At 42.3% G+C, this 26069-nt stretch overlaps 1 protein-coding gene across 1 annotated transcript; it reads left to right on the forward strand.

The window, feature by feature from the left end:
* The first annotated feature begins 265 nt into the window (after nt 1-265).
* Zfp619 (zinc finger protein 619) lies at nt 266-22915 on the forward strand. The gene is made up of 4 exons (NM_001004139.2): nt 266-364; nt 16293-16419; nt 16615-16675; nt 17239-22915. The coding sequence occupies exons 1-4, from the start codon at nt 362-364 to the stop codon at nt 20531-20533; spliced, it is 3486 nt and encodes a 1161-aa protein (NP_001004139.2). The 5' UTR covers nt 266-361; the 3' UTR covers nt 20534-22915.
* The last annotated feature ends 3154 nt before the right edge of the window (nt 22916-26069 follow it).

Raw genomic sequence — 26069 nt, forward strand, 5'->3', positions numbered from 1 at the left:
TGGACAGTGCGAACGCACGACTCTAGACGGCAGGTCCAGCTCTGGAAGGCAGGAGTAAGTTCCTAAAAGGAAAACTCCTTCACGTGTGTACTCGGGGGACAAGCCACGGGCCACAAGGACCCGCTGGGCTGCCTTTGTCTCTTCGCTTCCACTCTCTCCTGTCACTCCGGCCTTGCTAGCCATTCAGAGCAGCCAGACCAGCTGTCCAATAAAGGGCGCTGCCGAGCGGCGAGAGGCGGGTTTTTCGCCGCCATGCTCCGGGTTCCCCTTTAAGGCTGAGCGAGGTGCCACTTGAGCCGCGCTTGCGAGCTCCGCTGCCAGGACCTGTGGGGAGAGTGCAGTCGAGATCGGAAGCCGCGCCATGGTGAGCAAGGGGCTGCTGTCCTCAGACGGGGAGGAGAGGCGGGCTGAGCCCCGGGAGGCCGTCTGGTGGAGCCTCCTTGCGGCTGGAGCGGAAGCGCTGTTCTGGGCCCCGGCTCTGGTCAGCTCCGCCCCTCGGGCCGCGCTTGCGTAGAGCGCAGAGCGCGGTGGCAGGAGGCTCCGCCCCTCTCGCCTTTTCGGGTGACGTCACTTTGTTACGGGCTCTTAGGCAGTGTTGTGAGTCCAGTTCGTCTCAGTTATCTTTAAGAGGTTCTGTACTTCGCATTTCATTATTTAGGTTTAGAATACACTTAGAGTTAATTTTCGTGACAGTTATAAAGTCCTTTATTAATTTCTTACATATAGATGTTAAGGTGGCTCACTAATATTTATTAATGAAGGGAATTCCTTGAGTTTTCTTTGTTTCTTTGTCAAAAACAGCTAACTGTATTCTTTTACCTTTATTTCCTAATTTTCTCTTTATCTTTTTATTGTGAAATAGGACATTTGTTTTGGCTTTTGAAATAGGGTCTCTCTACGAAGTCCTGGCTCCCTCCGGAGCTCTCTTTGTAGACCAGGCTGGCCTTGCATGCACTCACAGATATCCTGCCTCTGCCTCCGGAATGCTTTGATTAAAGATGCTGGGCTGAGAACATTCTCCAGAGTAGATTGCTTTTATTATTGTAGTTTAAACAAAGTTTTACAGTCAGATGATAGTGCGCGCGCGCGCGTGTGTGTGTGTGTGTGTGTGTGTGTGTGTGTGTGACCTATTCTAGTGTGCTGACTGTTTTCTTTAGAGATAGACACTCATGACTCAGTCTATGCTTAAACTCGCTGTGTTACCGAGGGTTAACTTTGAACTTCTGATCTTTCTTTTTTCACTCACCGCAAGAGTGAGTGTAATTCAAAAAGTGAAAGAAACTCGAAGTACGGAACCTCTTAAAGATAACGCAGAGAAACTAGACCTGCAATACCACCCGATTAAAGACTAAAGATATGTGTCAGCCATTTCTGTCTTTATGTAGTGCTTCAAAAGGAACCCAAGGCTTCTTCCTGCTCCTCAGAAGGCTCTATACCAACTGTGCTACTTACCAGTCTCATGTGTTTTCCCTTCCCGCACAATCTTTATTTTTAAGATTTATGTATTTTATATGTTTGAATGTTTTGTATGCATATTACATAATGCCTAGTTCCCTCGGAGGGGAGAAGATGGCGGTAAGTCCCTTGAGCTTGAGTTGATGTTTGTGAACCCCACGGGTGCTGAGAACCCAATGGGGAATCCCTTGCTAGAACAAGATTTCTTAACCACTTAGCTTTCTCTTTAACACTGCAGTTTTCTCATCCTGTGTTCAATTTCACTTTGCGAGGTCAAAAGACCCAGGGGTCTTATATCACACATGCTACATATCAGATATTTACATTATGACTCATACAAGTAACAAAATTACGGTTATGAAGTAGCAACAAAATAATTTTACAGTTGGGGGTCACCACAACACGAAGAACTGTGTCAAAGGGTTGCAGCACTAGGAAGGTTGGGAACCACTGCTTTAGACTTTGCATACAACCGATAGAATTAGATTTGTTATTAAGTAGCTAGAACTTCTTTTTTAGATTGTGTTGAATCTACAAATCTCTAAAAAAAAAATGGCGTATATATGTGTTTGTGTGTGTAGACTGGTGGGCACACTACCAAGCATGTGTGAACATCTGAAGACAACTTTCAGGAATCGGTTCTTACGTTGTATGGACCCCAGGTGTCAAACTCAGGAATTCAGATTTGGCACCAAACACCTTTAACATGCTGAACTATCTCTTGAGGTCTCTTGAGTTCTGTGTTGAGTTTATAGTTTAATTTGAGAAGTAACATAATTTTAAAGCTTTTGGTCCACAATTGGAATCTTTGCGCTCATTTAACTTTTCAATTAATAATTTAAAGTTTGTGTTTATAGATCGTTATTAAAGTCATATGTATTTCTAACTCCTTTTATCTTTGGTGCTATATAAATGATGCTTTTAAATGATATAATCAGATGTTCAGTGCTGATATGCAGGAAAATGATAGGTCATTAATTGAGTAATTTTGCATTTTTTTTTCCTTTTTTCTTTTTTCTAAATTGAGACAGGATCTCAGCCTGTAGCTCTGGAACTTTTTAGATCTGCCTGCCTTTGCCTTTCAAGTGCTTTTTTTTTCCTTGAATTTTTGTTGGGGCTGGGGATTTTCTGTGGTCAAAGACAAAATTATATTTTTCTGCTCAATATCACCTTGTCCCTGTTTTTTTTAAGGTTTTGTATTTTTAAGATTTTATGTTTATGAATATATGCCTGAATGTCTGTCTGTATAGATCCCCTGGAATCAAAGTTAGTATCTGGCTTACATGTGGATTCTGGGAACTTAATTCAGATCTTTTGCAAGAGAGCCAAAGATTCTTAACCCATGAGCCTCTCCAACCCCATGGGGTTTTAGGTATTGTCTTAGTTAGGGTTTTACTGCTGTGAACAGACACCATGACCAAGGCAACTCTTATAAGGACAACATTTAATTGGGGCTGGCTTACAGGTTCAGAGGTTCAGTCCATTATCATCAAGACAGGAGCATGGCAGCATTCAGACCGGCATGGTGCAGGAAAAGCTGAGAGTTCTACATCTTCATCTGAAGGCTGCTAGCTGAATACTGGCTCCCAGGCAGCTGGAACAAGGGTATTAAAGCCCATACCCACAAGGCCACACCTACTCCAACAAGGCCACACCTCCCAACAGTGCCACTCCCTGAGCCAAGCATATACACACCATCACAGGTATCCACCAGAGAAGACTTCTTTGACGTGGGCTTAAGCCAATAGAATGCTTTTATTAGGCAGCTAGTGACTACACTGGGTAGTCAGAATCCCAGTGTACCACTGAGCCTTTCTCAGGGTGTGTTTTTAAGTACAAGAAATCAACATTCTGGATTGACATAGTTCAGTTAACAAGAACAGTTAGCCAGAAGTGGATCTACAGATCTAAACGTTAAGTTAGTACATTTAGAGACTTTCCCACAATTATGGACTTTGATAGGTTAAGGGTTTGTTTTCATTTGGTCTATGGGCTGAGTTTTCTGACCTGATTGATAGAGAATCATGGAGTTAGTTGTGCTAAGATCTTGCAGCCTACTAAAGTCTGGGAGCCTGTTACATTCCCCATTGAGCTTAGAGTGGTGGACTTATCCTGCTTTAAGGAGTTGAAGCTGGCCCCAGATACTAAACTGACACATAATTAGCCATCTAGATGAAGATGCAGGTCCCTGCTGTTAATCCAATCAGAATGAGAATTAAAGGTCCAGACAATACTGATAGCAGAGTAGTAGCCAGGGAAACCAAGAGAAAAGAGACTGGTATCAATTTGTTTTTGTCTTTTTCTCATTTTGATTTTTTTCCCCAATGATGGCAAGATGTTTTCTATTATTCTTAATCAATGAATGCAAAATAACAGGTTTCTTCCGAAGCCATATATAGAAACTTTCCATTATCTCATGAGAAGTCTAAACCTCTTCAATTCTCTAGGACTATTTCTGCAAGGGAATCTAACTGTTGTTTTAATCAAGAAATGGAAACTTTTAATATGTTTAGGACCTGACCAACTTGTCTACTTAGTTTGGAAAGCATCAGAAGAGGCACATGTAGTCGACACCATTAGTACATGCCCACCAAATAGTCTTGGGGGCTCAGTAATGTTGTTATCTAGACAAATTAACCCATAAGACTGAACAACAGGCATCAGAATAAGGGGACATGCCTAGGTTAAAGGTTTTGGATATTAGACAAGTTTCAGTCCCTTGTAAGTCCTCTAACATTAATCTGGGCTGTCCCCAGCCAAAATGAGCTTTGTTGGTCAAGGGACTGACAGTCTAGTTAGTTTCTATCCCTGTCTCGTATGGGCATAGCTAGCATTAGCATAACCAGCAGTTTTGGCAGATTTCAGCCTGGGAATGATGAACTCAATCACAGGATTCCTTCCTGTGGCATAGTCTGATACTCCAGGTTTTCCAAAGGCTAGAATCTTTCTTAATGGATTTCCAGATTTTTAATTTTATGGCCATTGGATTACATTTTCCTATCTTGTATTTCTTGGAAGGTAGCTTCCTATCTATTCATCTCTGTGTTTTCAGTTTTTGGAATGGAAACTCTCTTGTTTTTGGCAACTGGGGGGCCCAGAGGTATAAGGCATGCATAGAATTGTAAACTCTGTATTCCTATCTCCAAAGATAAAACTCCCACATCTTTCCTTTCTCCAATGCAATGAAACAACACTTAAAGTAGACCTCAATGAGCAGAGGTCAAGATGATTATGTGTTGCTGCTCTGTAGTCATACTAGTTGATACCTTCCCTGGATCTGTCTTTCTCACTTTCCAGGTTCAGGCTTTGAGGCCAGTGGGTATTGCACCACGATCCTGTACTCATACCAGACATACAACCCAGGAAGAGATGGAGGGGAAGGAAATGGGAAGACCCTAATTTTAATGGATCGATAGTTTGGGAGACAGTCCATTTGGCAGAGGTGTCTGTGGCTTCTGCTTTCTTGTCCCGGGTGTGGTGGATCCATGGTATAATGCTAGCAACCACCTTGTATGGTTCTTTCCAAGTTGGTTTCAAGACTACTTTCATTACCTGTTTGACCCAGACGGTATCACTGAAGTTACGGGAGAGACTGGTGGTGGACTTGGAGGTCAGCTGGGTCTCTCAGATAGTCCCATGAGTAGCCTGCATGGAGAAGTGAAGGGAGGGCCTGTAGTGAGTTGAGAAAGGAATGCATTATAAAGTCTGGTCACTAAGGGGAGAGGAGGGGAAGAGTCGGGGAGGTCTTCCAAACATAACCTCATAAGGGTTAAATCCCTCCCTAAATGAGGTATAGTGGCCCCAAAGCTAAGCAAAGGAAGAATGTCTGTCTACCCTTTGTTGAACTCTAATGAGAATCTTGTTAGTGTTTCTTCATGTCCTGTTTCTTACTGTCTTAGTGTTTCCATTGCTATGAAGAGATACCATGACCAAGGCAACTCTTATAAAAGGCAAACATTTAATTGGGGCTGGCTTACATTTTCAAGGTTTAGACCATTATAATCATAGCAGGAAACATGGAAGCATCAGGCAGACATGGTACTGGAGAAGGAGCTGAGAGTTCTGCATCTTGATTTGAAGGCAACTGGGAGACACTAGCTTTCGTGAAGCTAGGAAGAGGGTCTCAAAGACCACCCCCACAGTGACAAACTTCCTCCAGCTAGCCTACATGTCCTAACAGTACCACTCCCTACGGACCAAGCATATTCAAACCAACACAATTATTATTCATTTTTAACCTGCCTATCACTCTAAGGTCCACATGTACAATGAAGTTTCCAATCTGTCTCTAAAGCTTTTACTATTAATTGAGAGGTACAGGCTATGAAAGCTGGGGCATTATTGGACCCCATTGCTAGGGGGAGGCCAAATCAGAGGACCAGTTCCTGGAGGAGCTTTTAAGCTACTATTTGAACAGTTGGATACCGAAAAGATATCTATAAAAATTAGCAAGTACTTTCGCCCTCCCCAGACAGGCCAATCTTAGTGAAGTCAGTTTTCTTAAAGTTTGCCTGGGTTTTGTTCTCTTGTCCAGACCCCTTCCTGAGTCAGGGCTCTTTGTTTTGGATTTACTTGTACATACACAAATCTGCCATCTGGCTGAGACGTCCTAGCTAGGCTGTTCCATCTAGGTATAACATATATTTGTCTCAGAATGTTTTGTTGACCCCACATGAGTAGCCGGTGAATGTCAGGTACCAGAGTCCTGCCAGTTATTTCTAGGAGAATCATATTTCTGTCTGGTGTCCTCCACCAACATGAGGGTAGGTATGAATTGTCCATTGCTTCTTTACCATGGAGTCTCAGGCAGCACTGGGTTGAATATCTCACCAGAATATCAATAGCTATCAATAGCACCCCCGCCTGCAACTTCTTGGTCTTAGGGCCATTTGTTGGGCAGCCAGATGGGGAACAGCAATTCATAGGGGGAAGCCAAAAAGCCTCTAGGAGAACCAAGTTCCTTTTTTTGTTTTCCTTCCCCTTTGCTTTTAGTGTCATTTTCCCCATTGGTAAGAAGCTTACAGTATCATATTAAAGAAACTGGTTTCTCTTGTAAGAGACAAGCCCTACCAAAGATTTAATTGGCTTTTAGTCTAGGACAAAACTGATTACTTTTCTTTGTGGCCTTTTTTTTCTTCTTCTTCTTATTTCTTTTCTTCCTTTGAGATAGGTCTCACTCACTTTATAGCTCTGACTGTCCATTAACTTACTATGTAGACTAGACTGCCTGGGATTTAGAGATAGCCCTGCTTTCTCTGCAGGGATTAATGCCAGGCTTGTGCAACTATGCCCAGATTTCTCTGATGTCTTTGTATACTGAACTGCTTGGCCAATTTCTGTCCTTGATCATTAGTAACCCTAACTGTTGGTAGGAATGGGGATGGTGACTTGTCTGACTTTAAACTGAATTTGTTACTTTGAATGCAATGATTTGGGAGTCAATCTAAAGGACCCCAACTGTCAGGTATAGGACTTATTTTGTTTTGTTTTATTTTATTTTATTTTATTGAGAGGGGGAAGGTAGGAAGAGGGGAGGGGGGAGAGGGGAGGGGGAGAGGGAGAGAGAATATTTAACCATCATTTGATTTTTAAGTTAAAATAAATAGCCAGCTCATCTCTTACTGCTGTAGGTAGACACTACTATATTGAATTGGGCCCAGGTATGAAGGCTTATTTTTTAAGCAGTGTACTTTTATTCATATACATATGTATGTATGCACATGACAAGGTCTTTCTGTGTAGCCTTGGAGGGCCTGGAATTCCCCGTGTAGACAAGGCTGGTCTTAAACTTCTGGAGATCCGCATGCCTCTATCTCCCAATGCTGGGATTACATCATGTACCACCATGATGGGTCATTTTTTTTTTTTCTTATCAAGAAGAAAATTGTTAGTGAGATAGTTGTCTAAATGGCAAGTTGATCTAGACTTATGTCTATTCTAGTATCTGGGCAGTGTAACTCATTGCTCAGTTAGAAAACCAACATTTTAGACTTTGGTGAGACTTTTCTGCTGGATGCTTACAACTATGTAGGCAACCAAAATTAACTGCACTTTTTTTTTTTCTTTAATTGAAGCAAGGTCTCTCTGTGTAGCCTTACCTGTCCTAGAACTTGGGATGCGGACCAGGCAGGCCTGAACTTAGAGATTTACTTGTTTCTGCCTCCTGCTGTGTCGGGATTAAAGCTGTGTACCACTGTGGTCACCTAGTTATATTTTCACTGCCAAGTCCACTCGCAGATCTGGTCCTTGGGTGGTCACTGGCGCTTGGAGTGGCCTCTAGCTCCTTTAGCCTTCCTTGCACTAGTTGCCCCCTTATGTGAGGATATGCCTTGCTTAACCATGGCTTTGCTTGGAAGCATTGAGGAAAATTTCCTCTGTGTTGACCCTCTTTGTATAATGTTGGCGTTCACATGCTGGGGTCTCTATGACCTCGCTGAACAAGAGAATAAGTGACTTCTAAGAGGTCCAGAATGGTTTGAGAAGTCCCACAGTCCCCTCAGAACTAACTCTTTGACGTTGGAGAAGGGGAAAATATTCCTGTGTACTTCTCTGACCACATATCAGCATAGCCTCCATTTATGATTATTAAATACACAGAAGTTCGGTTACACCAGTCTGGCACTTGTCACTACTGTTGTACACGGATGAAGCTTGGCAGGACATAGGTTGACTTGGCATGCATTTTCGGTTAGAGGCAGTCTCCTGGCAGCATGGGCTTCTCATTGACAGGGTGGAGCCCTTCCCATAGCCTTCCCAAGCTTCTGTATTTTAGCTTTTCTCCCAATCCAGGAGTCCATGTGCAATTAGAGCAGAGTTACATACAATTGCCTAGAAGGGATGGAAAGTTACTTAGGGTCCAGTGACCTTGCCCAGGCCGTCCTTTTATGAAAAACATAGTCAGTAAGACTAGCTGTTGTGATCTTTTGATTAGCACAGCTGAATTCATGAAAACCAAGAACAGGCTGTGTGATCATACCTTAGTAAAAGAAAGTTGAGTCAAACTACATACTTAGTATGTATTCAATTAAATGTAATAAATTAGCATTATCTGTGCATATACTAGAATACTATATAAGCCCCCAGGTAAATTCTAAAGAAAACAGAAAACAAGTCTTCATAAATTTATAGAGTACATTTGCTGTTCCTGTGATTTTGGTTTAGAAGTTTTAGGTAGCAGACAGAAACAGCAGATACAACAAAAGTCATTAAATTAATGTTTATTTACAATGTCCTGCAAAACTCATCCCAGGAAACCCAATTAAAACTAAGATACTGGAGTTACTCTTGAGAGATTCTAATTTTAGACAGAGGGGCCTCTCTGTTCTCTCCTTGACTAACTATTTTATTAGCCATTTTTATTGTAGCTATATTTCTATTATGAGATAATAATAATCTCTGTTGAAAATAGTTCCTTAGGTATTCTTGGGCTCCTTTGTCGTTCTCTCTCCCTGCCACAGAACCAGGGCCAGACTGACTAAGGGAGGAGGCTTTGGATGGCACATTGAGACAAACATGCTTGAGTCTGAAGTCTGAGGACCAAATACCACCTCTAGAGCCAGCTTCTGTGAGCTCAACAACAAATGGTAATCTGCCACTATAATGAATGCATACAGGGCATTTGTTTCTCTGGAAAACAGCCCAGTCGTCTATAGTGGGTAGGAGACTTGCTGTTGAGCTCAGTGACAACTGGCTGGACCCAAAGCACCTGTCTGCCCTATAACTGATACAGATTTGTCTAGATGACTTTTGTCATCTATTGGGGTCATATATTACTAACAGATATTGACAAGAAACAGAAAACATCTTATTTTTACGGTCCTATAAGAAACAGGACAGTTAATGGCACTGGAGAGATGGCTCAGTGGTTAAGAGCACTGGCTGCTCTTCCGGACCCAAGTTCAATTTCTTTTTCTTTCTTTCTTTCTTTCTTCCTTCCTTCCTTCCTTCCTTCCTTCCTTCCTTCCTTCCTTCCTTCCTTCCTTTCTTTCTTTCTTTCTTTTTTTTTTTTTTTTGGTTTTTTTCGAGACAGGGTTTCTCTGTGTAGCCCTGGCTGTCCTGGAACTCACTTTGTAGACTAGGCTGGCCTCAAACTCAGAAATCCGCCTGCCTCTGTCTCCCAAGTGCTGGGATTAAAGGCGTGTGCCACCACGCCCGCTCCGTACCAGCTACTATTACAGATACTGGCCAGTGAGCAAGATGCAGTCACAGGGCTGAGCCATTCTGGTGTGCGAGGTAACCATGAAGGAAATACACAAAGAAACATAGGTGATGTCATAAGCCAGGAGTGTCTTTTTTTTTTAAAGATTTATTATTATTATATGTAAGTACACTGTAGCTGACTTCAGACACATTAGAAGAGGGCATCAGATCTCATTACGGATGGTTGTGAGCTATCATGTGGTTGCTGGGATTTGAACTCAGGACCTTCAGAAGAGCAGTCAGTGCTCTTACCCACTGAGCCATCTCGCCAGCGCCCCAAGTTCAATTTCAAGCACCTACTTGATGTTTCACAGCAAGGTATCTCCAGTCCGAGGAGATCTGATGCCCTCTTCTGGTGTCACTGAACATTGAACACACATGATGCATAGGTATAAATTCACATAAAACTTAACACCAACAAAAATATTTGAATTTAAAGGGTCATCCTATGATATCTTTAAATTTTGTAAGGTCATGGGTACATGGCAGAACACATGACTGAGGCGGTCAGGCCAAAAGAAGTGTTTGCTTTTACTAATGGTTAACCTGAGACACTCCCTAGGTAGAACTGGTGTGATTAACTGTTTGGAAGCCTTCTTATTGATTTTTTTAATGTGTCTGCAGACAATGTGAAAAACTTAATGTCTTAGTTAGGATTACCTTTGCTGTGATAAAACACCATGACCAAAAGACTTCCATGTCAGTGTTCATCATCAAAGGAAGTCCAAGCAGGGTCCTGATGCAGGAGGCAGGAGCTGATGCAGACACTGTAGAAGGGTGCTCCTTCCTATCTTGCCCCTCTTGGCTTGCTCATCCTGCTTTCTTATAGTACCTGGGACTACCAGCCCAGGGATGGTCCTACCTGCAGTGGACTGGGCTCTCTCATATCACTAAGACAACGAATACAGGCTTGTGTGCTGCCTCAGCGGCATCATTATTATTGAGGCATTTTCTCAATTGAAGCTTCCTCTGACGAATCTAGCTTATATCAAGTTGTCATAAAGCTTGCCAGCATACATAGTAAATACTTTTCCTCTAATAAAGAGATCAAACTATAGGGCAATCTAATACTCTTCTTTTGTTTAATTGAGGGCATCTTTTATCTCTATTTATAGACAGGCTATTCGATGGAAGAAATCTCACTCGGTAAGGACACAGCTTCAGGGAGCCTTTGCTGTAAAACAGAAGAAGGTCTTCCAGGTCTTCTTGGTTGCCTTTCTTAGAGCATTGCCTGGAGATTTTTTTTAGCTCTAGTTCCTTTTCTCAGAAACTCATGAGCAAAGGAGGTATCTATTAGATTGGTTGATTCTTCACCATCAACTTGACAGCATCTGGAATTAACTAAAACCCAAATGGCTGAGCACATCTGTGAAGGGTTTTGTTTCTCTGAGGTGGGAGGATCCACCTTTGATCTCAGTCACACTGTCTTCCTGTAGCCTATATAAAGAACATGGAAGAAGGAAGCTTGTGTTTTCTTTGCCTGCTTGCTCTCAGTCTTGCTAGTTAGCAAGTCTATACCTTGACTAGCATTAGAGCCTACTTTGGGATTCAGGTATATATTATAGACCATCTGAGACATCCAGCCTTGTGAAGTGAACAACTACTGGATTATTGGACTTTCTGTTGGTTGACAGCCATGGTTGGAATATAGATGTGTGTGTGTTTGTGTGTGTATATACAAACAAACATACATATACATATATACATACATATATATTTTTTTAAAGATTTATTTATTTATTATATGTAAGTACACAGTAGCTGCCAGAAGAGGGCATCAGATTTCGTTACTGATGGTTGTGAGCCACCATCTGGTTGCTGGGATTTGAACTCGGGACCTTCGGAAGAGCAGTCGGCGCTCTTAACCACTGAGCCATCTCTCCAGCCCCATATATTTTTTTCCTTTAAATTCTGATCCTCCAGAGCAGTGATTCTCAGCCTTCCTAATGCTGTGACCATTTAATATAGTTTATTATGTTGTGGTGACCCCCAACCATAAGATAATTTTTTTGCCACTTAATAACTGTAATTTTGCTACTGTTTCTAATCATAATGTAAATATCTGTGTTTCCTGATGATCTTAGGTGACCCATATGAAAGGGTCGTCTAATCCTAAAAAGGTTGAAGTCCACAGGTTGAGAACTGCTGCTCTAAAGAACCTTGACTGATAGTTGAGTTTTTACTTCTTTGGTCCTGGGTTTCTGTCTTCATTATATCATGGCATGAAGAAGACCATCTGTTTGGAAATGTTCACTTTTATAAAGAGGACCCTTTAGTACCCTGAAACTTAAAGGGGGCGGGTCAGGCATGGTAGAACATGCTCTTAATCCTACTTTTCAGAGACTGAGGCCAGCCTGGTCTACGTAGCAAGCTCCAGGATAGACAGTTCTACATAGAGAGACCCTGTCTCAAAAAAAAAAAAAAATGTCCTCTGGATTTAGTTTTGACCTCCCCTCAGCTACTAAGCACAAGCTGTTGTCAGAAGAACCCATGAAGAAAGAGGGAATGGGGAAGTATGTCCAATCCATAGGTGCACAGGAGAAACTAGAAAGGAGAATCTGACCCTAGCTCTATTTTATCCCACTTATGCAAGGCCTGAGCTGAGATCAGATGGACCTGTGACTCTGAGTTATCTGGAGTGTTGGGGGCCCTATGTGACCCCTGCCTTTGTTGGACATAGGACTCTGAGGTAGAAATGCCCTATAGGCCTCTGGAGCCACTAACTATTTTAGTGGCCCTGGAATTTGGATGTGAGGCTTTCCCTAGTAGGAGAATCAATTAACTTGATAGAATGAGAAAACAATGAAAAGCTGTCCCATGGGTATAACGTGGGATATGAAGTGTGCTGCCTGGCTTTGTCATTCATGCCAGTAAGGATGACTGAGGACTAAAATGGTAAGCCAGAAAAGTTAGTCAGGGGAAACAGTGTAGTTCATGAATTGGCAGTATGGGCATAACCTTTGCCACGTCTAGAGTTATCCTAGGCTCGTCATAGACGTGGAAAACGTGGGAACGTCTACAGCCTCAGTACCAGAATTAGTGGCATTTGTTGGTTTTCAAGTTTGACCTGAGCATGAAGTCTTCTTAGTTTTTAATTCTTTTAAAATTTCAGATGGCCCATCCCATTCTAAAGGAGAGGAAATGTTCTGTTCCCAGTACCCTCCAATTTAGGTGTGGGACATGGGCTCCTAGGACACTTCTTAGCAGGCATCTTTGAGTATTCATGGCTGGAATGCACCAGTTGTCCACAGGTATAATAGGAATGGCTCATTTATTCCAAAGGTGGGATAGTTCCCTTCTCCTGAGAAGGGTGGCTTTTAAACGGAACTTTTTCTTTTTTTTAATGAAGGAGTAAATTTTGTTAACAATTTATTTATTTCTTATTTTATGTGCACTGGGGTTTTGTCTTTATCAGGGTATCAGACTCCCTTGGAACTGGAGTCACAGACAGTGTGAGCTGCCACGTGGGTGCTGCGAATTGAACCCAGTTACTCTGGAAGAGCAGCCCATGCCCTTATCACTGAGCCACCTCTTCACCCCTAGTCGGAACTTTAATTGCCTGTGATTGGTGGGAAATGTGAAGATCATCCATCTCTAGTCTGCCCTGCTTCTCAGGCCGTTCCGTTATCTCTGACCTAGGCTCGAGTCCAGTGAACCGGGAATCCAAAGAGTTTTAGAGACCGAGGCTTGTAAGTTCTTTACCTCCCGAGTCTTAATGAGCCTCCGTCTAGAACAGAATATTTAAATTGAATTTTTCTTATTTTCTGTATTTTAAGTGGAATATTATTTATTTATTCTTTTACAACTTTGTAAGTGTAAAACATTATATGTACCCCAAGTCCTTCCTACTCCCTCCAGGCACCCCCAACTCTTCCCTGTCATTCCTTACAGGAACCCTCAATGTGTCACACTTCCTCCTTTGTGTTCTCTCTCTCTCTCTCTCTCTCTCTCTCTCTCTCTGTTAATAACCTACTGTCTTAGTTAGGGTTTTACTGCTGTGAACAGACACCATGACCAAGGCAAGTCTTATAAAAAACAACATTTAATTGGGGCTGGCTTACAGGTTCAGAGGTTCAGTCCATTATCATCAAGGTGGGAGCATGGCAGTATCCAGGCAGGCATGGCGCAGGAGGAGCTGAGAGTTCTATGTCTTCATCCAAAGGCTGCTAGTGGAAGACTGACTTCCAGGCAACTAGGGTGAGGTAGGATCTTATACCCACACCCACAGTGACACACCCATTCCAACCAGGTCACTCCTATTCCAACAAGGCCACACCTTCAGATGGTGCCACTCCCTGGTCCAAGGATATACAAACCATCACACCTACTGAATCCAATTACTATTGCACTTATAACTTCAGTGAATAAGTGTAGTGACTGCGTCAAAGATAGCATTTGACAGTTCTCTTCAGCACCCTTCCAGCTCCTGTATTCTTTCCATCCCTCCATGATGTTCTGTGGGCTTGGGGGAAGTTGACACAGAAATCCTGTCTAGGCTTATGCTGACCACTGCTGAGGGAAGCTTCTCTGGCCAAGATTGCCGGCAGAGTTAATTTATAGGTATAATTATGAATATTTAAAGCAATCTTACAATATGATTTTTAGCAAAACAACAAGAACTTCCTCCCCAGGGCCTGTAACCTCCTGAGCTAAGAGTGTTGGATCAGGTTTACATTTGAGTCTGAGTTTCTGTGGGATAGGTCACAAACCCAATTCAGAAACCCGGGTTACATACTTTCTTTTATAAGAGTTAACCTTGGTCATGGTGTCTCTAACAGCAATAGAACAGTAACTAAGACAGTCCTGAGGTAAGCCGTTCATGTATGGAATGTTCACACAGACAATAAAAATAACTTACCAAGACATAAGGGAGCAAAGAATGTGTTGAAATACTTCATGGAAGCAGCGGGTGAGATCCCAGAGAGGGCAGGGGAGGGCACCAATGGAAAGAAGTGGAGGCCTTTTGCTAAGAGTCAAAGGGAGGCAGAGACAGCAGATCCCTGTGCCTTAGTGACACTGACTTCCTCTTCCCCTCTCTCCCTCCCTCCTGAGATACGGATCTTTACAGGACAGCTTTGAGATCCTGGACCAAGTGGTTCTAAATCTCAGGTTTCCCAGCAGCTGGGACTACAACAAATAGCACACCCGCCTACTTTGAGTTCTTGTAAAAACATGTGTTATCTAATTGTTCTCTTTCCTTTGACATCTACTGAACAGATATTAAAAACTTGCTCTCTATTAGTTCAAGACTCAGGGAACATGACCAGAGAGGGATCATAAAGACCGAAGGAGCCAGAGTATGGAAGAGTGCTGTGAAGTGCTGGCTTCTGCCTATGACATGGAGTCAGGAACTCACAGCATTTATGGTTACTTGCGTAAGACCCGCACAAAATCAAGCCCATCAATAATGCTCGCATACAATCACCAGCTAATGAGACTCAGCTCCTCTCTTGGGAGTTATCAGCAATGGATAGATGCTAATGGAAGAGATTAAGTTTTCCTTTGGGTGTATGGCTGCTAGGAGGTTGTTGGCATACATGCAGGTAGAACTCATTGAACTTCGTGGGTAATAAAAGCAAATACAGAAACAAGGGTCTGGAGAAGTGGCTCAGTGGTTAAGAACGTTTGTTGCTCTTGCAGAGGACTGGGGTACGGTTCCCAGTATTCACAGGGTAGCTGTCTTAACCCAGTTCCAGGGGCTCTTATGCCTCCTCTGGGTTCTCCAGGTACCACGTATGTGGTACATAGACATATATGCGAGCAAAACAACCATAAGCATAAATCTTTACAAACAAAACAAATGGAGAGAACGTGAAGATGGGGGAGGGCATGTGCTAGGGTACAGAGGGAATGGAGGAGGAGGAGGGTGGGGGTAAATGTGAGCAATGCATACAAACAATGTACATAAATACTTATGTGCAAAATTATCAGAGAACATATGAAAAGTTTAAAAGCTCTCCTCTTGTGGTCATTATTATTTCTCACATTGACCGCTTTATTAAGTCTGGGTGAGTGTGAACTGCTTTCAGGGTTTAATATTTCCCTTGCTATAGTCACATAGCACAGGTTCCCCATATAACAAGTTTTGACAACTTGTGTGACATTCGTTAGGCTTATTACCCTACACGCACTGTGGGGATAGATTCTTTCCTTATTGCCGTGTATGGCACATTTTGGAAAACCAACAAGGGTTCAGAAAATGCCGAATGATTCCCGTAATCATTTAGACTGAGTGACTACTATTGCTGTTTATACTGGTAATGCCTTGTACAGCCTCAGGTGTATGTATTTGAGTAAAGCTACTCTTTGTGCCAAGGAGACACGGTCTTTTGACTGTAGTCTTTTTTCCTCCGTCATTCAGTAGGATTTTGTTATCACAGGTGTGAGATAATCCATTCTAGATAGAGAAATAGGCTCAGCCCCAGTAGAACACTCCAGCCACTGATTGCAGTAATGAGAGGAGAGTGTTAGTTCATTATTTTGGCAATTTCCTATCTGAACATGTCAATCTTAGCATTAGAACGATCTGCCATTAAATAAAAGTTTGGGGACTGCAGAATTATATGAACATTTTATCAATTATACACAGTACTGTTGGTTTTGCCCATTTTCTCATGTCTACATATGGGACATTTTAGGACTTGGTGACCTTTGAGGATGTGGCTGTGAACTTCACCCAGGAAGAGTGGACTTTGCTGGATCCTTCTCAGAAGAACCTATACATTAATGTGATGCTGGAGACCTGCAGTAACCTTGCTTCTGTGGGTAAGAGTTTTGATAGCCCTTTACGTTTTCAATTGGACAAGTGTTCCTTCATTCTGTAATTTGGAATATATGGAAAGGGAAGAATTATGTGACTATATCAGGTATGGGTACAATGTGCATCAAGCCTAGGAACTTAGAGTTTTTTTGTACTTTCTGGTCATTGGTAATATTTTTTTTTCTGGGTCTACATTTTAGGAATCAAATCAGAATACCAGACCATTGAAGACCAGTATAAACAGCCTGGGAAAAATATAAGGTAAATTACATGTATTAGCTGGGGGAAAAATATCTTTTGAGAGAATCTTCATATGTTATGAAAATTTATGAACAAGTCAGCAAGGCAAACACAAATTTAAATTATTCACCATTATAAAAATTTTACAAAAATATGTGATTCCATGTAAGAAAGCTGTCCAGATTTGAAAACAGTTCACTTGGAAAAAGTACTGAGAAAAATGCATGTATGATCTTTGCTGTTTTGGGAATAGCTTGAAGAGCCGTGTTACAGTATCACCAATCTATTTAGTTAGAGAATATTTAAATATTGCAGACGGCATACACTTTCTCTGATTTAGGCAATGGTGGGAGACTAAGACCTACCAATAGCTAAATGATTATCAGTACAGCAAACATTAGTAATATTCCTGCCCGTGTTTACAGCCGTCAAATGCTAGGTTTGGTCTGTGAGAATAAAGAAGGCAATGCATTTGGAGAAACCTCCAAGAAATCAAATATCAATAGAAGTCTAGAGATTTCTGCTCAAGTGGAACTATGTGACTGTAGTTTGTTTGTTTTCTCGTCTCATTCATCCTGCAATAGGAACATCATAACCCGCTCCGGATACACTCCATACGCACTTGAGGACTGTGGGGAGAAGCCATATCACTCCAGTTCTCTCACAACAATTCACATATACGTGGGAATCCACACTGTGAGCGGAGCGTATGGATATGAAGTGTATTCAAAACCTGTGGGTGCTCCAAGTTCATGTGGCACTGGTGAGCAAATTCAGAGTGGAGAGCAGCCCCATGGATATACTATAAACAAAACAGCCTTTATTTGCCCCAGCTCATTTTGCAGCAGCGAAGTAACTGACACTGAAGAAAACCCTTCTGAATGTAAACCAGGTGGTACAACTCTGAGTCCTTTCAATTACCCGCCGTTTTGCAGTGGAACTCATAATGGAGGAAAGCATGTTGACTGTACACAGTGTGTAAAGGCTTTCAGATGTCACAGTTCCCTTCAGAGACAGGAAAGAATGTGTGCTGAGGAAAAACCCTATGAATGTAAACAGTGTGGTAAGTCATTCGTTTACCCCTATTTACTTAAAATGCATGAAAGGCATCATACGGGAGAGAAGCCTTATAAGTGTAAGACATGTGGTAAGGCATTTCTTTGTTCCTCTTTCCTGCAAAGACATAAAAGAACTCATACAGGAGAAAAACCCTATAAATGTAAGCAGTGTGCTAAGCCCTTTAGACGCCTCAGTAATCTTCAGGTCCACGAGAGAACTCACAGTGGAGAGAAACCCTATGAGTGTAGAGAATGCGGTAAAGCTCTGAGAAGCCACAGTTCCCTTCAAAGACATAAAATAGTCCACGCTGGGAAGAAACCCTACGAATGTAAGCAGTGTGGTAAGTCCTTCATTTATCCCTACTTACTTCAAACCCACGAAAGATCCCATACTGGAGAGAAGCCCTACAAATGTCCCCTGTGCAGTAAAGCCTTTCGTTGTTCCTCTTTCCTGCAAAGACATGAAAGAACTCACACCGGGGGAAAACCCTACGAGTGTAAGCAGTGTGGTAAGGCTTTCAAAGGGCACAGCTCCCTTCGCTTGCATGCAAGGTCTCACGGCGGGGAGAAGCCATATAAATGTAATCTATGTAGTAAAGCTTTCCTGTGCCCCTCTTTCCTCCGAAGACACGAAAGAACTCACACTAGGGAACGGCCCTACGAATGCAGGAAGTGTAACAAAGCCTTCCGAGGTCAGAGTTCTCTTAAGTTACATGAACGATCTCATACCGGAGAGAAACCCTATAAATGTAAGATCTGTAGTAAAGCCTTTCTATGCTCCTCCTTCCTCCAAAGACATGAAAGGATTCACTGTGAAGAAAAGCCCTATGTGTGTAAGCAGTCTGGAAAAGACCTTAAAGATAGAAGTTCCTTTCAAAGACAGAAAGTGTCTCATGCTGGCGAAAAGCCTTATGAGTGTAAGCAGTGTGGTAAGTCCTTCGTTTACCCGTGTTTACTTCAAGTTCACGTCAGAACCCACACTGGTGAGAAACCCTATAGGTGTAAACAGTGTGACAAGGCTTTCAGAAGTCTCAGTTACCTTCGCATACATGAAGGAAGTCACACCGAGGAAAAGCCCTATGAATGTAAAGAGTGCGGCAAAACCCTCAGCTGCTCCAGCGCCCTGCAGTTACACACACGGACACACACGGGAGAGAAGCCCTATGTGTGTCAACAGTGTGGGAAAGCCTTCAGGGGATTCAGTTACCTCCGCGTCCACGAAAGGACCCACACTGAAGCCAAGCCCTACGAGTGCAAGCAGTGTGGGAAAATTCTCAGCTGCTCGAGTTCCCTTCAACTGCACGAAAGAACCCACACTGGGGAGAAACCTTACTCGTGTAACCAGTGCGGGAAAGCCTTCAGAGGTCTCAGCCGTCTCCGAGTCCACGAGATAATTCATACCGGCGAAAAACCCCACGAATGTAAACTCTGCGGGAAAGCTTTCCGGTATCGGAGTTTACTTCGCGTCCACGAAAGGACCCACACCGGTGAAAAACCCTATGCTTGTAAACAATGCAGCAAAGCCTTCAAAAGCCTCAGTAACCTGCGGATACACGAGAAGACTCACAGTGGGTTCTATGAGTGTAAGCAGTGTGGCAAAACCCTCAGTTCTTCCAACTCCCTCCAAGTACACGAAAGGGTCCACAGTGAAGAAAAATCGCACGCGTGTAAGCAGTGTGGCAAAACCTTCCGCCGGCTCAGTAATCTCCAGGTCCATGAAAAAACTCACGCCGAAGGGAAGCCCTACGAGTGCAAGCAATGCGCTAAGTCCTTCCTTTATCAGTATTTACTCGAAAAGCATGAAAAGTCTCACACTGCAGAAAAGCCCTATAAATGCATGATCTGCAGTAAAGCCTTTATCTGTGCCTCTTTCCTTCAACGGCACGAAAGGATTCATAGCGCAGAAAAACCCTATGAGTGTGTACAGTGTGGCAAAGCGTTCAAAGGCCTCAGTTCCCTTCAGCTACACGAAAGAGCCCACGCTAGAGAAAAGCATTATGACTGTACACAGTGTGGTAAAACCTTCAGATGTCACAGTCTCCTCCAGGCGCATGAAAGAACCCATACCGGTGAAAAACCCTTCGTGTGTGCAGAGTGTGGCAAAACCTTCAAAAGTGCGGGTTACCTTCGAATTCATGAAAAAACACACAGTGGTTTCTATGAGTGTAAGCAGTGTGGTAAGATTCTCAGCTGTTCAAGTTCTCTTCAGTTACACGAAAGAACCCACACCGGCGAAAAACCCTACGAATGTAAGCAATGTGGTAAGGCCTTCAGAAGTCAGAGTTCCCTTAGAAGACACGAAAGGATTCACGCCGGAGAGAAACCCTACGAATGCAAGCAGTGTGGGAAGTCCTTCATTTATCCATGCTACCTTCAAATGCACGAGAGATCTCACACCGGAGAGAAGCTCTATAAATGTAAAATATGTAGTAAAGCCTTTCTTTATCCCTGTTTCCTTCAAATGCACGAAAGAACTCACACCGGCGAAAAACCTTATAAATGCAAGCAATGTGCTAAAGCCTTCCGAAGTCACAGTTCCCTTCAAATGCATGAAAAAACGCATACAGGAGACAGACCCTATGAATGCAAGCAGTGCGGGAAAGTCTTGATAAGTCATAGTTCTCTTCAGAGGCATAAAATAGCTCATGCCGGGAGGAAACGTTACGAATGTAAACAGTGTGGTAAGTCCTTTGCGTATCCATATTTACTTCAAACTCATGAACGATCTCACACTGGAGAGAAGCCCTATGAGTGCAAGGACTGCAGGAAAGCCTTTACTTGTCACCGTTCCCTTCAGAGACACAGAAAAACACACACCTGAGGGGAAGGCTCTGTAAATGCAAACTAGATTAGACTACCTAGTTCTCTTCAAATGTGTGAAAGTACTGGGAAAAAGAGCTAATGAATGTAAAACAAATGCTGAAGTTTGTTGTTGTTGTTATTGCTGTAGTTTGCTATGGAAAGTTTAGAAGGATTCATTTGGGGGAGGGGAACCCTTGAATTGTGCTAAGACCCTCAGTTCCATTTGAAGACATGAAACTACCTGGTGTTAAAACTCAGAATGTAATATGGTATTTCATTTCTTAGATCTACTAAAAAATACATAAGCTAATGAAGGTAGTCACTTGGGAAGTAAAGCTTGTATTTTAACAATACTAAAAATCATGTGATAACTCTGATTAGGGGATCTTACAAATCTATGTGTATCCTGAGCTTGTTCCCGCCCGCAGAAACACACACAGGACACGCCAGATTCTTCCGTGGTTAACTTTACTTCATAACATATTGTGGTAGACAAAGAAGGCTCAGAAAGTATGTGGCTTAAATACCCTTAAGGCGTGACGTGTCTAAACTAGGACTGGTAGCTACACCCACGAACCTCATGCACCCTAGGGATAGGCTAAACGCCCCAGGGGTTGGGCTAGTGCCCTGGGGGATGGACCGTGCCCGGAAATGGGCTGGTGACTTTTGGCGGGTTTTTGCTTTTAGCACATGCGCATATAGCTTGTTCTTTGTTTAGGTGGTATAAGGCACTGCGGAGCCAGCACCATCTTAAGATGGTAAATGTTATTGCGGCTCTCTACACTATGTGTGTTGAAATGTTGAAGCAAATCATGCTAAAAGCTTTATAACATGAATAAAAAGCTATGCATTTTATGAATGTATGGTGGTTTCCAGTGATTTGCATTTGAAGATATTCCCAGCTGCCCCTGATAGATCAGGCCGGTACTCTTGGGTACTCTGGTTTGCTGCAGCTGATAGCAAGTTCAGGGCCAGCCCAGACAACTTAGTGAGACCAGTCTCAATAAAAAATTGGAAAGAAAACCAAAGCCACTCATTAATTGAGCTCTGGTCTCCCAGTGTAATTTCTAGTCCTAGCATAAGAGAAATGAGAAGGCGCCTAGGTGATGAATTTCCATTTCTTTTACAGGAAAACACTGAAGTGAAAGTTTCCTAAGTGTAGACATGAACTTTAACTGCAGAAATAGCTGATGCAGATTGCTAGACAATCTCTTAATTACCATAGATGTACCTGATAGTGTAGCCCACCATACACTTATGCTACATGGTATCAGTACTCCACTAGTCTGTGGAATGTCGCTTCATTGTATATTTTAGGCATGGTACCAACAAATATGTATCAAAAAAACATTTGGCATGAAAGTAAATGCTGTATCTATGAAGAGTACTTATTGTGAGTGGAGTTTTGAGGACTGGATTTTATTCAATCAGAGACTTAGGTGAATATAAACTCCTAGGACACATTAATCTACTGTAAAGTTTCAATACTATAGACTTAGTTTATTGTATATTGATGTTTTCCTAAATATTAAACTAACTTAAAGCTTTATACAGTGTGTATAATTTTAATACTTTTGATTTTTGTGAGAACAGTGCTTAAAATGTAGCCATTTTATGATTGTTTAAAACTATTTCTTTGTATGCATATTCTATATATATTTTTGCATTATAAATACGTTTTTAAAAACATTGTGAAAACCAGCTGTCACTTAGAACAGAGGCAGGAGGGTTGGTATAGCTTTCAGATCTATATGCACTGATTCTCATGTGCTCCCACATCACTCCCCTACGTTGTATCGTATGATTAACTGCACCTTCCTTTGTTCTGATCATATGACATTGGCATTGCATGTGATGTCATCCCATGCAATGCCTACTAACAGCTCCTTGAAGCACCTCAGCTCACACACAAGACTTGCTGAATGTTGCAAACGGAAGTACTTTTACTAAATAACCAGACTTTTCGGCTCTTATGGAAATAATGATTTCGTTGTGGGAAACAGACCGTCCTGTTTTTCCAGTGTCATTCATCAGCATGTAAGTACTAGATTAACTTATCTTTCCATTATACTGTAGAGTTTACCTTTAAAAGTTGCCTGAGTTACTGACTTGTATTTTATTGAAAAAGAATCATTCAATAATTATTGGGTTTCAATAATGAAAAATATTTTTAACAACTTATGAAATGGTCCTATCTGTATTTCTGCCTAGTATTTTATGTGATGTTCTTTATATTTTCCAAGTATAAAGCCAAAGTATCAACTCTGAAAAACATTGATTCCCTGTTCACTGCATTATCAAATACTCAGCCAAGATTTACTCTTTTATGTAAAAATAAGTATGCCTATTTTATTAATGTACAAGCTTAACTTTCATAATAAATGATAAAATTATCTAGTTACCAAATTGTTTTTAAGTAGATTTCTTTCATTTGTAAAAAGTAAATGTTTCATTTGAACACTCACTTCATAAAACCTGTCTACTGAGGCATGCATTACAGTTTCTCACACAAAGGGAGTCACAAATAAAACAAAACCAAAACTGAATTAGTCCATTGGTTTCCAGCTTATGGCACTGTTTTAGGCCTTGACAAACCTTTGGCAAGTGTGGCCTCCCTGGAGGAACTAGGTTCATGAAAATCAGGCTTTCAGAATTACAACCATGACCCAGTTCTTGGATTTCTTTCTTTGTCCTTTTACTATCAAGGCGAGAAGCTGCAGGCATGCAGTCTGGCTACTATGGGAACTTTGTCATCTTGTTTTCATGGCATGATAGGCTGCATCACCTTAACCACGTCAAAACAGATTTCCAAATTCCATCAGTGTGGTATTTTATGGCAGTGGGGGTGGGGTGGGGGTAGGGAGAGAGAGAGAGAGAGAGAGAGAGAGAGAGAGAGAGAGAGAGAGAGAGAGAGAGAGAGAGAGAATCTACCAGGAACTGATTAGTGCAGTGTGCAGATCTCCCACATAAAATTTTCTGGGAATTTTCGTCTAAGTTTCCTCTAGTGACTTGTGAGCCAGAGCCATGGAAAGGTTAGGTTTAGATTTTGGTTATGGTAGGATTAGGAATGAAGAGTTTGAGTTATAGGGTTGGGCTAAAATTCATGTGAGAGCTAATGTCGTCTTAATGGAATTTAGAATAGCCATGGAAACACATTTCTTTGGCATGTCTATAAGGGACGCTTTGACTAGGGTAACTTTAGGAGTGCCCACCTAAAGCAAAAATCACCTTTTGAAGATGATGATGACAAAGAAATCAACGACGGGCACCTGAAGTGATTTTGAAAGCTATTACTGTAACCCTCCAGTGCCTCTTTTCCTCTGTTACTCAGGTTTAATTAGTTGATTTCTTATTTGGTAGGACAGACAGTGTCTCACTCTGTAGCCCAGACTTTCCTCACATCCACAGTAGTCTTCCCACCTCTATCTCACAAATGCTAGATTGCCAGCGGGCTTTACCACAAGTCCAGCTTAAGTGGCACATTAGAATAGTCAGACAGAGCGAGCAATTGTGTTAGAGGAAGAGAAAGGGAAACACAGCTTTATGCTGCTTTCTATAGTAATACAGTTCTTTTCTGGAACCTCCACTTTAGTGAAGCCAGAATTCTTGACTGCATTGTTAAAAAGATCTTGAGTCAATACAGATCAGAGGTGAGTTTTATTTTATGTTTGTCTATTGGTGTGTGTGCATGTGTGTGCGTGTAAGAGAGAGATGGTTTGTATATGCTTGGCAACAGGGAGTGGCACTATTAGAAGATGTGGCCCTGTTGGAGTAGGTGTGGCCTTGTTGGAGTAGGTGTGTCACTGTGGGTGTGGGCTTAAGACCCTCACCCTAGATGCCTGGAAGCCAGTGTTCTGCTTGCAGACTTCAGATGAGGATGTAGAACTCTCAGCTCCTCTGGCACCATGCCTGCCTGGACACTGCCATGTTCCTGTCTTGATGATAATAGACTGAACCTCTGAACCTGTAAGTCAGCCCCAATTAAATGTTGTTATTGTAAGAGTTGCCTTGGTCGTGGTGTCTGTTCACAGCAATGAAACCCTAACTAATACTCTGTGTGTGTGTGTGTGTGTGTGTGTGTGTGTGTGTGTGTGTGTGTGTGTGTGTGTTTGCATGTGAGTTATGGCATCCAGATGAAGGTTAGAGGCTAAAGTTACCTTCCACTGAACTTGAGGCAGGGTCTCTTGTTGCTGCTCTATGGCTGTGATTATCTAGGGGTTCTCCTGTCTCTGCCTCCTGTCTTGTCCTGGTTCACTGTAGTTACAGACCTGCACAGTCATATTTGACTTTTCTTGTGTTCTGGGGATGGGAACTCAGCTCCTTAGTTACAGGGCAGACACTTTACCCACTCAGCCATCTATTCTGCCCTGAAATTTATGACAAAGAGAATTTAAGCATAGTTATTAGCAAGAAAGGCACTTCAGGAAAGCGTGGGTAAATGTTGCGGCAGCTATGTATACAACTTTCATGACGTCTAAAGTTGCATCTCCAACAGTTCATGAAAGCCTCTTTCTTTCCTTTTAGTAAATGAGCTCATAGGTTGCTTCCTGAGGTGTCATGGATGGGATTACAATATAGTAAGGTAAACTCTTTCCATAGTTCCCGAAGCAGCAGTCTAGCTGTTAGAGACAGCATGGCTTGGTCCTGATTCTGCCATCCCTGCTGAGATCTTCATGCCACCCCATTGTCTATGTGATTCAGCCTGCCTGGCAGGAATGATATTCTAAAGAGACATCTGTATCTTTCTCTCTGGCCAACAGACTCTTGAAACAAATTAGAATGTTTCCAAGAATCTCATCCTAGAAGCAAAGGCCGAGGAAAACCAGAGGAGGACCTTGTATATGGGAGACTTGTCTAAGTCTGTTTTCCCGCCATACTGTCAAGACAAGAGCTGAAGGTAGGGAGGTGGGTGGGCTACACCTCACCTCATGCCTTGGCTGGACTGTTTAGGTAAGCTTATTGCTGGCCTCTACTTAAGTGTCATCCTGCTGTAGGACCCTGAAGATGGACTAAGGGACATAGTCATGTCTCTTCCGAATGTAACCACATTAAATAAATCCTTTTTCTGTCTTTCCCTTACTTATTTATATTGATTGATGGTTATAGGTGCCACAGTGGAGAGAGAAGCTCGCTAAGATGCAAAGCCTTCATTTTCTGAAGGAGCAGAGGGGCTCAAGCCTTCTTGGAAAAGACTGACCCTAACCAGCTTACACCAGTGACTTTTATTCACTCTTACACAAAATTAAGTAGGCTGGGAAAGGTTCCAGCTACCAATGTTATCTTGACCTTGCTGCCTGAGAGAGCAGAGCAGACAATCCACACAGATTTCCGTTCCTTTTGACCATGGCTAACTATAATCAAAAGTAAGACCTCCAAGTTGGCCAGGAATGTGTTAGGACCAAAGTCTGTGCAGCTGCAAGCTCTCATGTAGTAACAAGTGTAGACTCTCCAGGGAGACATTTCTTCAAGGTTCAAGCACCCTGGAAGCAATTTCTCAGCCTCTACCAATGAATCCAGACATAGCAAAGGCTCTGCTGAAGTATTTCACTCAAAGC

Source organism: Mus musculus, chromosome 7 (assembly GCF_000001635.26).
Source record: "Mus musculus strain C57BL/6J chromosome 7, GRCm38.p6 C57BL/6J".
NCBI lineage: Eukaryota > Metazoa > Chordata > Mammalia > Rodentia > Muridae > Mus > Mus musculus.

Bases quoted from the DNA above. Each gene is read 5' to 3' on its own strand.
- Zfp619 (NM_001004139.2), top strand. The intron at 16,420-16,614 runs GTAAGAGTTTTG...TCTACATTTTAG, and splicing joins CAGTAACCTTGCTTCTGTGG to GAATCAAATCAGAATACCAG. The intron at 16,676-17,238 runs GTAAATTACATG...ATCCTGCAATAG, and splicing joins CAGCCTGGGAAAAATATAAG to GAACATCATAACCCGCTCCG.